This window comes from Hemiscyllium ocellatum, chromosome 35, assembly GCF_020745735.1.
Source record: "Hemiscyllium ocellatum isolate sHemOce1 chromosome 35, sHemOce1.pat.X.cur, whole genome shotgun sequence".
Taxonomy (NCBI): domain Eukaryota; kingdom Metazoa; phylum Chordata; class Chondrichthyes; order Orectolobiformes; family Hemiscylliidae; genus Hemiscyllium; species Hemiscyllium ocellatum.
Window position 1 is genome coordinate 6,378,782 of NC_083435.1, and position 14,311 is coordinate 6,393,092.

At 45.0% G+C, this 14,311-nt stretch overlaps 1 protein-coding gene across 1 annotated transcript; it reads right to left on the bottom strand.

Moving 5' to 3' along the window:
- Window positions 1–2,214: 2,214 nt before the first annotated feature.
- On the bottom strand, window positions 2,215–13,499 carry LOC132832404 (zinc-binding protein A33-like). The gene is made up of 6 exons (XM_060850366.1): window positions 13,122–13,499; window positions 9,354–9,449; window positions 7,743–7,976; window positions 5,298–5,320; window positions 5,089–5,204; window positions 2,215–3,391 (listed from the first exon to the last, which is right to left on the bottom strand). Exons 1-6 carry the CDS (start codon window positions 13,494–13,496, stop codon window positions 2,826–2,828), a joined length of 1,410 nt encoding a protein of 469 aa, XP_060706349.1. The 5' UTR covers window positions 13,497–13,499; the 3' UTR covers window positions 2,215–2,825.
- Window positions 13,500–14,311: the final 812 nt, after the last annotated feature.

Below are 14,311 nucleotides of genomic sequence, written 5' to 3' on the forward strand. Positions count from 1 at the left end.
GTCGTGTGAGGGAGCCGTGGTTTAATAAGGAATTGGAATCCCTTGTTAAAGGGAAGAGGGAGGCCTATGTAAAGATGAGGCGTGAAGGTTCAATTGGGGCGATTGAGAGTTATAAGGTAGCAGGAGGATCTAAAGAGAGAGCTAAGATCAGCAAGGAGGGAACATGAAAAGTCCTTGGTTGGTAGGATTAGGGAAAACCCTAAGGCTTTCTATAGGTATGTCAGGAATAAAAGAATGACTAGGGTAGGAATAGGTCCAGTCAAGGATAGTAGTGAGAAGTTGCGTGTGGAGGCTGAAGAGATTGGAGAGACACTGAATGAATACTTTTTGTCAGTATTCACTCAGGAACAGGACAGGACATTGTTGCTGATGTGAATATTGAGTCACAATTAAATAGAATGGATGGCTTTGAGATATGCAGGGAAGAAGTGTTGGAAATTCTGGAAAGGGTGAAAATAGATAAGTCCCCTGGGCCTGATGGCATTTATCCTAGGAATCTCTGGGAAGCAGGGAGGAGATTGCAGAGCCATTGGCCTTGATTTTTATGTCCTCGTTGTCTACAGGAATAGTGCCAGAAGACTGGAGGATAGCAAATGCGGTTCCTTTGTTCAAGAAGGGGAGCAGGGATAACCCTAGTAACTATAGGTCAGTGAGTCTCACTTCTGTTGTGGGCAAAGTCTTAGAGAGAATTGTAAGGGATAGGATTTCTCAACATCTGGATAGGAATAATGTGATCAAGGATAGTCAGCATGGTTTTGTGAAGGGCATGTCGTGCCTCACAAACCTTATTGAATTCTTTGAGAAGGTGACTAAGGAGGTGGACGAGTGTAAAGCAGTAGATGTGGTGTATATGGATTTTAGTAAGGCGTTTGATAAGGTTCCCCATGGTAGGCTACTTCAAAAAATACGGAGGTATGGTTTTGAGAGTGCATTAGAGGTTTTGATTAGGAATTGGCTGTGTGGAAGAAGACAGAGGGTAGTAGTTGATGGTAAAGGTTCATCTTGGAGTGCAGTTACCAGCGGTGTTCCACAAGGATCTGTTTTGGGACCATTGCTGTTTGTCATTTTTATAAATGACCTGGAGGAGGGGCTAGAAGGTTGGGTGAGCAAGTTTGCGGATGATACGAAAGTCGATGGAGTTGTTGACAGTGAGGAAGGATGTGGCAGGTTACAGCGGGATATAGATAAGCTGCAGAGCGGTGTAGAAAGGTGGCAAATGGAGTTCAACGTAGGTAAGTGTGAAGTGATTCACTTTGGTAAGAGTAACAAGAAGATGGAGTACTGGGCTAATGGTTGGATACTTGGTAGTGTGGATGAGCAGAGGGATCTTGGTGTCCATGTACACAGATCTCTGAAAGTTGCCACCCAGGTAAATAGTGCTGTGAAGAAGGCATATGGCGTACTGGCTTTTATTGGTAGAGGATTGAGTTCCGGAGTCCTGAGGTCATGTTACAGTTGGATAAGACTCTGGTGCAGCCGCATCTGGAGTATTGTGTGCAGTTTTGGTCGCCATACTATAGGAAGGATGTAGAGGCACTGGAACAGGTGCAGAGGAGGTTTTCCAGGATGTTGCCTGGTATGGTGGGAAGATCGTATGAGGAAAGGCTGAGGCACTTGGGGCTGTTTTCATTGGAGAAAAGAAGGTTTAGGGGTGACTTGATAGAGGTGTACAAGATGATTAGGGGTGTAGATAGGGTTGACAATGAGAAACTTTTTCCATGTATGGAGTCAGCTATTACGAGGGGGCATAGCTTTAAATTAAGGGGTGGTAGGTATAGGACAGATGTCAGGGGTAGATTCTTTACTCAGTGAGTCGTGAGTTCATGGAATGCCCTGCCAGTAACAGTGGTGGACTCTCCCTCTTTATGGGCGTTTAAACAGGCATTGGATAGGCATATGGAGGATAATGGGCGAGTGTAGGTGAGGTGGGCTTGGGTCGGCGCAACATCGAGGGCCAAAGGGCCTGTACTGCGCTGTATTTTTCTATGTTCTATGTTCCCTCCCTGAGACAGTCTGACCCAACAGGGTACAGTGATCACAATGACTGTCTCTGTCCTGGGGGCTACACCAACCCCAAGGTTTCTTCTCTGGGGGATTCACTGTCATCTCCTCCAGATTAGAGTTTAGATTCCACGGTCACTTGGTGAAGGATAGAACTGGAACCAGTCGTTCCACAATTTTATAACAATTTATTTGCAAAATTACACACACACACACACACACACACACACACACACACTCTCTTCCTGACCCAAACGTTCCAGTTTCAGTTTGGGTCTATTTAAACCCTTTGTGAAGAACCCAAAAACAATGAATCCTTGATTTAAAAGGAACAGTACTGACCCACTGTGACCAAAAGAAAGAGGACTTTAAAGGAAATTTAAATCTCAGTAAAAAGGCGTTTCCAGGATTAATGACAGTCCAGTGCCCCCTGTGCCCACCAGCCACTGAAGGCCTGAAGTGTACCCGTGGACACCATGTGCCTGATCTCCAGGGACACCCGGGCACTGACCCAGGTTCAGACAGTCAGGACAAACACCTCCCTTGACTGTCCACTGCCTGCACCCTGTTGAGGGTCACTTTGGCCAGGCCCAGGACCAGGCCAATGAGGAGGTCTCCCGATCTGCCTGGTCCCCTCTGCACCCAGTGGTCAAAGGTCAGGAACATGGGGCTAAAGTGGATCCAGAAATGGAGCAGCAGCCCCTTCACATCATGGAAGAGGAGGAGCAAACTCAGGAAAGTCCCTCTGCACCAAGAATGTGGGCCTCCCCCACCCAGTGACCCAGTGTGTGGGATCTTCCCCCCTCCCCCCACAGAGAGGGTCTTTATTTGGATGAAGCAATGAATCCCTCATCCTCCTGGATTGTTACTCTCCGGGGACAGATTTTCAGAGGCTCTGTGTTTTTACCCCCATCAATGAGACACGGACAGAAGTAAGGATAGAGTTTCTCAGTGAATGTCCCAGTGAAAGTGTAGATATGGCTCTTGTTCTCTGAGTTATAAAAGGACACCTTCCCTCCCTCATAATCCAGACAGACTCGGACCTTCCTCGGACTCACACTGAGATTTAACCAACCGTTAGCCCAGTATTCATTCCCCTCTCTCAGCACCAGTGTCCAGTATCCATTACCTGGATTCAGTTTGGTTCCCCTCTTCCTGTTGATGGCCTCCTTGGCCACACCCACATCCCACTTAGTCTTATTCCCCACCTCCACCTCCCAGGAATGTTTCCCTGATGTGAATCCCTCTGATCCCAGGACACTGACACAGTAACCAAATCTCTCCGGATTGTCGGGAAGCTGCTGCCGATTCCCAGTGTTTCTCACGGTGCTCAGGTCCTCAGACAGGAGAAGGTAAGGATTGGCTGTATTAGGGTCCAAGGTGACTGGAGCTGGGAACAGAGGGACACCAATAAAATGTTAGTCACACTCACTGTAACTCGCACAGCCGCTTAGTGACTGGGAACATCAGCAACGATCCAGGATTAGAAATTCATCCCCAGGGAAGGGGTTAAACAGCACTCGGGATAGACCCTGCAATGAGGCTGAGGAAACACCGTTACAGAGAGAGGGTGGGATAGAGAGAGAGAGAGAGAGAAAGACAGTGTGTCACAGAGAGAGAGAGGGAGAGAAAGAGAGAGGCAGTGTGCGACAGAGAGAGAAAGGGAGAGGGAGAGAGACGCTGTGTGTGACAGAGAGAAAGAGGGAGAGAGGGAGAAACAGTGTGTGAGACAGAGAGCGAGTGAGAGAGGATGTGTGTGACAGAGAGAGGGGAACTATGTCTGGGCTAAATACGGAGGAGAGAGACGGTGAATTTTACAGAGAGATGCCGAGTGTGACAGAAACAGAGATGGAAAGAGATGGTATCTCTGACAGGGAGAGAGAGAGAGAGGGTGAGTGTGACAGAGAGAGAGACAGAGACAGTCAGTGTGGCAGAGAGAGACACACAATGTATGGTTTCAGGGAGAGAGAGATGGTGTGTATCACAGAGAGAGAGAATGTTGTGTGTGATGCAGACAGAGAAAGTGAGTGTGATAGAGTGAGAGAGTGAGATGGCGAGAGTATCAGAGAGAGAAAGAGATGGGTTGTGTGACAGAGGGAGAGGCACAGCGTTTGTGACAGACAGAGAGAGAGACAGAGAGTGTGACAGAGAGGGAGAGATAGAGACAGAGAGATGGTGAGTGATAGAATGAGCAGGACTTTTCCACTTAATGGTAAGGTTTATGGGAGTGTTGCTGAACAAAGAGACCTTGGAGTGCAGGTTCATAGCTCCTTGAAAGTAGAGTTGCAGATAGTTAGGATAGTGAAGAAGGTATTTGGTATGCTTTCCTTTCTCGGTCAGAGCACTGAGTACCAGAGTTGGGAGGTCATATTGCAGCTGTTCAGGACATTGGTTAGGCCACTTTTAGAATATTATGTACAATTCTGGTCTCACTCCTATCGGAAGGATGTTGTGAAACTTGAATGGATGCAGAAAAGGTTTACAAGGATGTTGCCAGGTTGGAGGATTTGAGCTACAGGGAGAGGCTGAGTAGGCTGGGACTATTATCTCTGGACCATCAGAGACTGAGGGGTGACATTATACAGGTTTATTAAGTTATGAGGGGCATAGACAGGGTTAAAGAGACAAAGTCTTTTCCCTGGGGTGGGGAACCTGAGGGGCAACCTTTTCATGCAGAAGGTGATGCATGTATGGAATGAGCTGCCAGAGGAAGTGGTGGAGGCTGGTACAATTACAACATTTAAAAGGCATATGGATGGGTTTATGGTTAGGAAGGTTTTCAAGGGATATGGGCCAAGTGCTGGCAAATGGGACTAGATTAGGTGAGGATAACTGGTCAGCATGGATGAGTTGAACCAAAAGGTCTGTTTCTGTGCTGTACCTCTCTATGATTCTATGAGTGAGCGAGCAAGAGAGAGATGGTCCATTTGATAGAGAGAAACGAGTGAAACCAGCAACACATTTTCAGCTGAAGTGAAATCTTATCAGTTACGAAGACAATTAAACATTTATTGTGAATACACAGCTCCCTTCTACTCATAAATATGAGAGTTGTTGAAGAGCTGGTGTCAGGAAGCTCACACCCACCTGTATTAATCACTGTCAGCATCTTTTTCCACACTCTGTACTGCAGGGAGCCGATGTACTTGCCCACATTTATTAAAGGGTAAACCTTCTGTGGCTCTGGGAGAGTTTGCTTCACTCTGAAACAGGAGATAAAGGTCAGTGTTGGGTCATTCCAGGGTGGGAGAGGGATATGTTCGAAATAAAAATCAAATCAAGGATGTAAGCTTTACCTTTTCTTTGTATCCGGAAATTTCTGTGGAACAAAAACATTTTTACAGTTAGTGTTTCGAGAATATTTTCTGACAAAAAGTAAAGTTCCAGACTGGATTCCCCAAAACATGAACATTTTAAATTCAGCAAGTTATTAGGCAGTGTCTTCCTGTCCTCACTGGACTGAGTTACTCCACAATATTACAAATTACTGGATCTTACTGCACAGAACAACTCACAGAGATCCAACCCAATTGGAATATCTTCATGGATGTTAAATTGCTGGGATTAGTTCATTGGTTACAGAGTCACTTTAATGTTTACTTCCCTGTTATAATGTGTATGTGTCCTGAAGACAAATGTTTCTGGGAATCTACACCAGGGTTGTCCAATAGAATTCACTGACCCTCCTGGAAAGAGGGTGAAGCTGCAATTTTAGTTTTATGTTCAGTACCAGGACTCATCAGACAGTCTCCGAATCTTTGTCTGCAGTCAGGTCACTCTGTGTAACCTGAAACCCCGAACCATACAGACTGAATTATAATGTCAGGGACATTCACTGTGAGTCACTCTGAGCTCAATGACCAACCAGCTGAATGGCAACTCCATTGTCAGAGGGATCAGGTTTCAGCTGAGCTGTTGAACTGAGGTTCTACACTCTCTCCCCATTGGATAGTGTCACTACGTATTGAGGTTCTACCTGTGCCCAGTGTTGGGAAGGATGGGCCTGGCCTCACTGCTGTGGAATGCTCCAAGTAGTTGGACTGTTCCCCATCACCGTCCTTCATGGAGACTTTTACAAAGAGAAGCACCTTTCACCACAATCCATCGGGAAGTGGTCAGTATGTAACATCCTTGATACCCTGAGGGAAAAGGAGAGGCTGGATCCTGTCGTGGTGAGAGAGGGTACTACCTGTGAGATCCTTCATGTACATCCGGTCAGTCTGTGTCACCACACGCTGCTCTCGAAGTGGCTGCAGGGAGGAGAGACTGTCACACATCTCCTTCTGGAAAGGGCCTTTGTAAAGGAAGGCTGGAGGAAGATGCAGTGGTTTGTGTCGAGGTCCATCCAGAGCAGCTCCATGATGCGGGACTCTGTACTCTATGGTCTGTTCCCTGAGACAAACAGTGACTGCATCTGGAGGACCATCAACTCAGTGAAAGATGCTCTTTGGTCTTCCCAAAACTTGTTGGTCTTCCAAACAGAGAATTGACCATGACCAACTGTTGCAGACTGGGACATTCCAAGGCCCAGGACTACGTGCTGAGGGACACATTAAACCTTGGGGCAGCTGCCGCCCAGGCACAGTGGGGAAAGACCACTGTCTGAGGGCTTTCTATTGAAGTGAATCCGTTCAGTTATCAGTCCTTCCTGGTGCCTCAAATGGATGTAAATCTAGTCTTGGACAAGTCACAACTGCCTTTGGTTTGTTTGGTGGATAGAGTCAAGCTCCAATGTTTGTTGTTTCTCCGTATGTGACTGGACAGAACCAAACTGCTTTACTGCCTGTGTATATAAAGGTAGCTTTATGAATAAAGTATATTTTTGAAATTAAAATAACAATGAACTGAGTAGATCCCAAGAGGAACACTGGAGTTCTCCCTGTGTCCTGGTCAACATTTATCCCTCAGCCCACACTGGCACCGCAGACGGTGGTGTTGCCATAGTCTTACCAGACCATAGGGCTGCTCCCTCATTGGGGAGAGATGACTGGTGGTGATTACCCTGCGGGCCACCATACCTCAGACAAGGGGAGAGGTTGGGAAGGAGGGTCCGTCATGGTCACCTCAGTGATGGGTATAACACTGTTTCACAAACTGCCCCCTTCAGCATTTCAATACACAACAGAGAATTACCTACATTAAGTTCTCAGGGGCTCACTGAACACAGTGGAAATTACAGAAAATCATATTGATTCTGATATAAATGGTTGTCATGTAGGGACACACCCCTCCCATTGTCTGAACATTTCACTATTTAACTGCTGAGAGAAAGCTCGATCTGTCTGTGTATCTGAGCCTGTGGAGAGTTCTCGCTCCTGGACAGAACCATTCCTGTTCCAGCCAGGGACACTGTAAACATGTTACAGCCTGGCTGGTCCCTGCACTGTAGGTCCCAGTGTCTGATCAGCAGCTGGACTGGAAATGTACCCTCAGGGGAGAATGGTCTGACCATCCTGAGGGTTTCTCACTCTTTATGAAGCTGATTTTCCTCATGGTTTCAGCTCATTACAATGTTCCCCTGTAATATTTCCCTGGAGTGGACACACTCCAGATTGTGTCATTTCCATGTTAAAGACAGCAGTTCGTGCTCTTGGGTGTGAGACAGAGAAAGCCCAATGTCCCAGGTCACTGGCGTGCTGTTACTCAGTGAGGTTTACACTCTACATTTTAAGGACAGAATCTGCAATTCATCAAGACAGTCTCAAAGAAAAGAGGCAAAGGGAAGAAAAATAAATATTTACTGTTAAAAATGTGATGCTGTCCTGTTCCCTCAGCTCTTGTTCAATATCCTGAACAGTGACTGAAAGGGATGAGATTTCCTCTGTTATCTTTGCAATCCTCTCCTTCATCTCCTGACTGTGTTTCTCTTTTTCCAGTTTCAGATCTTCCAACACAATCCTCTCTTCCTCACGGAGAAACTGATGAAGTTTTTCAAATTTAATTTTAATTTGTTTCTCTGTTTTTACGCCTTGGTCCTTTGGGAAATAATAATCAGATTGAACAAAAACAAATGAAGAGTTTTAAAATGTTGTTCAGCCTGAGCAGTCATAGAGTCATAAAGATGTACAGCACAGAAACAGACCCTTCAGTGAGACCCATCCACGCTGACCAGATATGCAAATTAATCTCATCCCGTTTGCCAGCACTTGGCCCACATCCCTCCAAACCCTTCTGATTCATCCACCCATCCCCATGTCATTTAAATGTTATTCTTGTACCAGCCTCCACCACTTCCTCTGGCAGTTCATTCCATACATGCACCGCCCTCTTCACAGGTCCCTTTAAAATCTTTCTCATCTCACCTTCAACCTATGGCCTGCAGTTTCAGCCTTCACGACCCTAGAGAAAAGACCTGGGCTATTCATCCAACCTCTGCCCCTCATGATTTTATAAACTTCTACAAGATCATGCCTCAGCCTCCAATGCTCCAGGGAAAACAGCCCCAGCCTATTCAGCCTCTCCCTATAGTTCAGTTTCTCCAACCCTGGCAGCACCTTGGAAATCTTTTCTGAAGCCTTTCTCGTTTCACAGCATCTTTCCTGCAGCAGAGAGACCAGAATTGAATTCCAGCAGTATTCCAGAAGTGGAATAACTAATGTTCTGTCCAGTTGCATCATGACCTCCTAACTCCTGTACCCAATGCACTGTTCATGTCCGACTCATATCAGTAAATTGCTAAAACTTTCCCAATCTGGTCAAATCCATGATGTGTAGAAACATCTTCTCTGGATCCACGTTTTCAAATCCTATTAGAATTTTTAAAAATTCAAACAGATTAGCCTCAGTCTTCTCTTTTCCAAAGAAATGACTCACAACCTGTTCAATCATTCCTAAAAGTGCTAAATTCTGATAGAACATAGAACATTCCAGCACAGTACAGACCCTTCGGCCCTCAATTTTGCACCGACCTGTGGATCCAATCTGAAGCCCATCTAACCTATACTATTCCATTTTCATCCATATGTGTATCCAATGACTATTTAAATGCCCTTAAAGTTGGCGAGTCGACTACGGCTGTAGGCAGACCATTCCATGCCCCATCTATTCTCTGAGTAAAGGAACAACCTCTGATATCTGTCCTATATTTATCAGCCCTCACTTTAAAGCTATGTCTTCTTGTGCTAGCCATCACCATCTGAGGAAAAAGGCTCTCACCGTCCAGTGTATCTCACACTCTGATTATCTTACATGTCTCAATTAAGTCACCTCTCAACCTTCTTCTCTCTCATGAAAATATCCAGGTTAATTTATGCAATATCTATTTGTAATATGGAGACTGGAATTCTGCACAGTACAATTCTGAATGGTTACAATTCTGTACAAAATATAGAACAAAGTAAGATCATAAGTACCTGAATGTGGGACAGTGTTTTCTCATAATCACTTTTGACAGTTTCACATTCCTTCTTCTTCTCCTGAATTGGCTTCAGGGAGGTTTCCAGTTCCTCCTGAACAAAACCATCAATTAATTAGCACATTTTCAGAAATACATCCCCCAAAAATGAAACATCATCAAATTGAAATTCATATTGGCACAGACTTGGGATGACTGGGGGAATGATTAAATCAAGTGTGAGAAAAACATCACACTGGCCTCCTTCTTCCAGAACTTTCTCTGGTTTTATTGAACGAAGGCCATAAAAGTACAAATGTTGCTTCATGGAGTTCAGTGTAACAAACAGAGCCAGAGAAGTTGTAAATGAAATTCACTCTGGGGAGGTGGAGAATCCACAAGGACTTGTCAGACACTGAGAGGTGTAGAGGCACAGAGGACTTTAGAGAACCTCTCCACAGTCCTTGAAGGTAGCAACATAGGAAGGTAATGTTATTAATGAGATATGGGACCTTTATTTAATGGTCAGTGTATAAACTATGAGAGCAGGATGGATACATTTGAATTGTAGAAATCATTAATAAGGCCACAGCTAGAACACTGAACCCCGTTCTGCTCACCACATTACAGGAAGGATGGGCCCACACCACAGCAGTGTGTTACCATGGAGAATTGTACACATAAGGAAAGATGAAATAAATCAGGCCTATTTCCATTGGGATGGGGCAGACTGAGGAGATCGAATTGAGCTGTAGGTAATTATGAAGGGCCCTGAGAAATTGGATAGGAAGGACATACCTTCCTGAGCAGAGATTTCATTGATTGAGTCAGTGGAGACTTGAAGAGAGGTTGTAAGGCAAAGGGACTGAACTAGCTACTGCAGACCTTGTGAGGAAACAGCCTGGGGGACATTGAGTTTTTTTACCAGCCTGAATGGGTGTGGCCAGATCTCCTCTCTTTGGGTTTTGGTTTTTTCAGTTACGTTAGAAGATATTAGGGTCTCAAAAGAAACTTCAGTGAACATCGCTTCACTGCTATTTTCTCTAAACTTCTCGAGATTTTTTTTTTCTCTTTAATCGGAGAACTAGATCTGAATTTTCCTTTTTCCATAGGTGTATTCATTGGATTTTCCAACATTGGAACAGTTCATTAGTAATATTCGCTGCATCTATTATTAAGTAATTCTAAATTCCTCTTTCTTTGGTTGTATTTTAATGAAACTGTTTAAATAAGTTGTGCTTTGCTGAACATCGAGTAGTTTGACCAATTGCATCAGATTTATGGGCGGGATGGTGGCTCAGTAGTTCGCACTGCAGCCTCACAGGGTCCTGGGTTTGATTCCAGCCTCAGGTGACTGTCTGTGTGGAGTGTCCTCTGGGTGCTCCAGTTTCCTCCCACAATCCAAAGCTGTACAGGTTCGGTGAATTGCCCATAGTGTTCAGCGATGTGTAGGTTAGGTGCATTAGTCAATGGTAAATGTAGAGTAATAGGGTCAGGAATGGGTCTGGTGGGTTACTCTTTGTAGCGTCAGTGTGGACTTGTTGGGCCGAATGGCCTGTTTCTGCACTGTAGGGAGTCTTAAAAAAAACATGTTCTTCTAAAGATCTGGTACAGATAATGTGTAATTGCATTTAAAATAAGAAAAAGTTAGAGCCTGGGCTATCTTCTTAAAATATTTAAAGGGGGTCCGATCTGGTCCATGAAAACAGTCAAAACATTTTCCAAGGCTCCAGGACAGAAGCTGGAAAGTGGGATCAGGACTGGTGGCTCTTTATCTGCCAGCACAGATACAATAGGCTGAACAGACACATTGGAGCAGGAGTAGGCCAGTCAGCCCCTCAGGCCGGGCTGTGCTATTCTAGATCAGGGCTGATCATCTCCATCAGTGCCATTTTCCTGCACTATCCCCATTTCCCCTTGATGTCATCACTCTCTAGAAATCTCTGGATCTGTGTCTTGAACATACTCAGTGACTGAGCTTCCACAGGTCTCTGGGGTGAAGAATTCCAAAGATTCACCACCATCTGAATGGTCTCCCTCTGTGCTGTAAATTTCTGTGTTTCTGTGATTGTTGGTGGTGTTCCTTGTCCCTGATTCATGGGGTTTCTGCTGAATTTAGTTCCCACATGTCCCTCATGTGCCTGACACCACACTCCCTGCAGTAGCAGCTCTGCTCAGAACTCGGTCACAGCAGGAGCCACCCAGGTGCCACAGCGAGACTCCAGCCTGCGAGTAGTCACTGTCACAGTAGACTTCTCCAATGGGTTATGGAGCAGTGAAGGGAGGCAGCAGGTCCCTGTCCAAGTGAGGCAGCCAGGCTGGATAAAGGCACAGACCTGGTCTGAGACAGACATGAGGGGGTTTACACAACAGGAGTGTGAAATGGAAAGGGCCAGATGATGGTGGGAAGGGGGAAAGGCATGGGCAAGGAAGAAAACTTAAAGGATATGGTTGAAGAGAGTTGGAAGAAGCAGAGAGGAGAGTTTCAGTGATGGGACATGGGGGACAAGGAAGGGTGGGAGTTACATATTCAGAGTGAGAAACTGAATTGGATGATGAGGCCGTTGATAAGGGTGAGGGAGTTGGGGTGTTGGACAAGGGGCAGTGTCAAGGTTAGGCTGGATGGATCTGAGCTTGGAGGTGGTGATGCCCAGGGAGGTCACTGAAATTGGGCACAGTGACAGGGGGAGTGAGGAACATGGCAGAGGGTGGGGAACAGAGGAAAGGATCAGATCATCAAGTGTCAAGGTTACAAACTCCTTTCACGTGGCCTCCTAAATGTTAAACGTTCTGCATTCTTGTTTTAAAACATCTCTCTGGCCTTGTCTTCCTCGTTTCTCTGGAATGTCCTTCAGCCTCACAATCCTGTTAGACACCGGCTGTCATCAAATCCTGAACATCCCTGATTTTCATCACTCCCCCATTGGTGGCTGAACCTTTAGCAGCCAGGACCCCAAGCTTCTGGAAAATTCTCCCAAAATCTCTTCATCTCTCTCTCGCTCTCTGTCTCTCTCTCTCTCCCTCCCTCTCTCTCCGTCTCCCCCTCCCCCTCAGGAGGATAAACCTCTCCCTGTTTGACCAAGCTTCTGCCCATGGCCCTCATGTCACCTGATGTGGTTTGGTGTCTAAGTTCACTTCATAACATTCCCGATAAGGGCCTTTGCAAGTTTTCTGACATTAAAACACTGAATAAATATAAGTTTCATTGTTGTTCTAATGTGAAAAAATTCATCTAACTGCTAAGTAATTGAAGAATAATTAGTGAAAGATGGTCAAACCTGAATCTCTGAATGTTCCCTGTTCAGGATTCCATTCCCTGTTTTCATCACCTCCTCTAATCCAATTCTGGCCTCTTGAACACCCCCATTTTAAACACTCCCCCATCGGTGTCGCCACCTTTTGCATTGCAGGCCCTGAGCTTCGAGAATGTTCTCTCTCTCTCTCTCCCCCTTTCTCTTTCTGTTTCAGGAAAATAAACGTTTCCTCTTTGACCAAGCCTCTGATCATTGTTCTGACATCACCTGATGTGACTCAGTGTCTAATGTAATTGTAGAACATTCCTCTGAAATGCCTTATGATGTTTTATTAGATTAAAAGCATTGGATAATTGTCAGTTTTTGTTGTAAAAGGCAGCTTTGACTAAAGGAAATCTACCCCCTCCGTCGTTTATCAGAAGGAAAAAGATTTGCAAAGTAGTTTGCTAATAACCAGTGTGAGACACTCAAACCTGAGTCTTTGAATGTTCCCTGCAGGATTCTGTATTGTATTTTACTCAGCGTCCCCTCACCTTAAACTCTTCAGCAGCTTCTCCCACTGGCAGCACCTCGTGGTTTTGATGACTTTTTGAAATCTGACAAACAAGACAGATGAGCTGATTATCAGTTTTACAGAATAATTTCAGTTTCTCCTTGTGTCGGCTGCATTCCTGCTGCATTTCACCACCTCCACCACTTTTTACAAATGATTCCACGATATTGGAGAGAGTGCGGTTGGGTCTCAGGGTCCTGGAGGAAGTCTCCTTTCTACAGACAGGACAGCAGGCAGTGTCAGCTCTCTCCCAGTACTGGGTCACACAGGATTGACAGAAGCTGTGATCACAGTCAAGTAAGACAGGATCTTTATACAGATCATGGCAAACAGCACAGGAAAGGTCAGTTTCCATCGTGAAAGATTAATTTCCGTGCTCTGTGCTCAAAGTAAAATGGTGATCAGTGTTCAGTGAAATACTTTCAGTTTCATTTCCTGATTCCAGCTGCAACATTATGAACAGATTCCAGAAAAAGGCAGGGCAAGGTAGGAAGATAAACAGATCACAAATAAACAAGATTGGTTCATTAATTGTTAACCAGGTGTGGGAAATAAGAAATGTAGGTTTCTGCAGGCGATATAGAAATGTAATTGTTGTAAGTGCGAGTGGAGTGTAATTTCTGTAGATGGGGGAGGGGTGAGACATTATACAAACGGTCATGGACTTCTTGTAGCATGTAGTATACTTAAGGCTCAGACTTTAATGAATATAGGGGTCTTTTAAAGAAGTAGTTTTAAAGAAAGTAGCTTTAAGCTAGGAAATAACTATGGAGTGTTGTAGCTGACCACAAAAGAAGAAGTAAGGGTATTTTCACAATAAAGCTGACAGTAACAGAACAAGGAATGCAGACATCCAAGGACAGGCTGGTACATAGATAAGGAAAGAGAAAAACAAGTGAAGTAATTATCTTAAGGTTAGTCACAAGTAAAGGCCAAATAAGGGAATGAGATGAAATAAATGATTAAGATAGGGTAAGAATAGGGAAAGGGGATGTGAGCCTACAACACACAAACTGTATAAAAATGATTGCATAACTGATACCTTTGTGCTTTTTGCCAGGCTAGCGGGGTGCCCGGACTTGCAAGTTTGTAATAAATTGTCCTTGTTTCCATGGCTTTGTCTCCGGCTGATTTATGAGTGAGTTTTGTTTCTAACAATTTGGGGGCCTC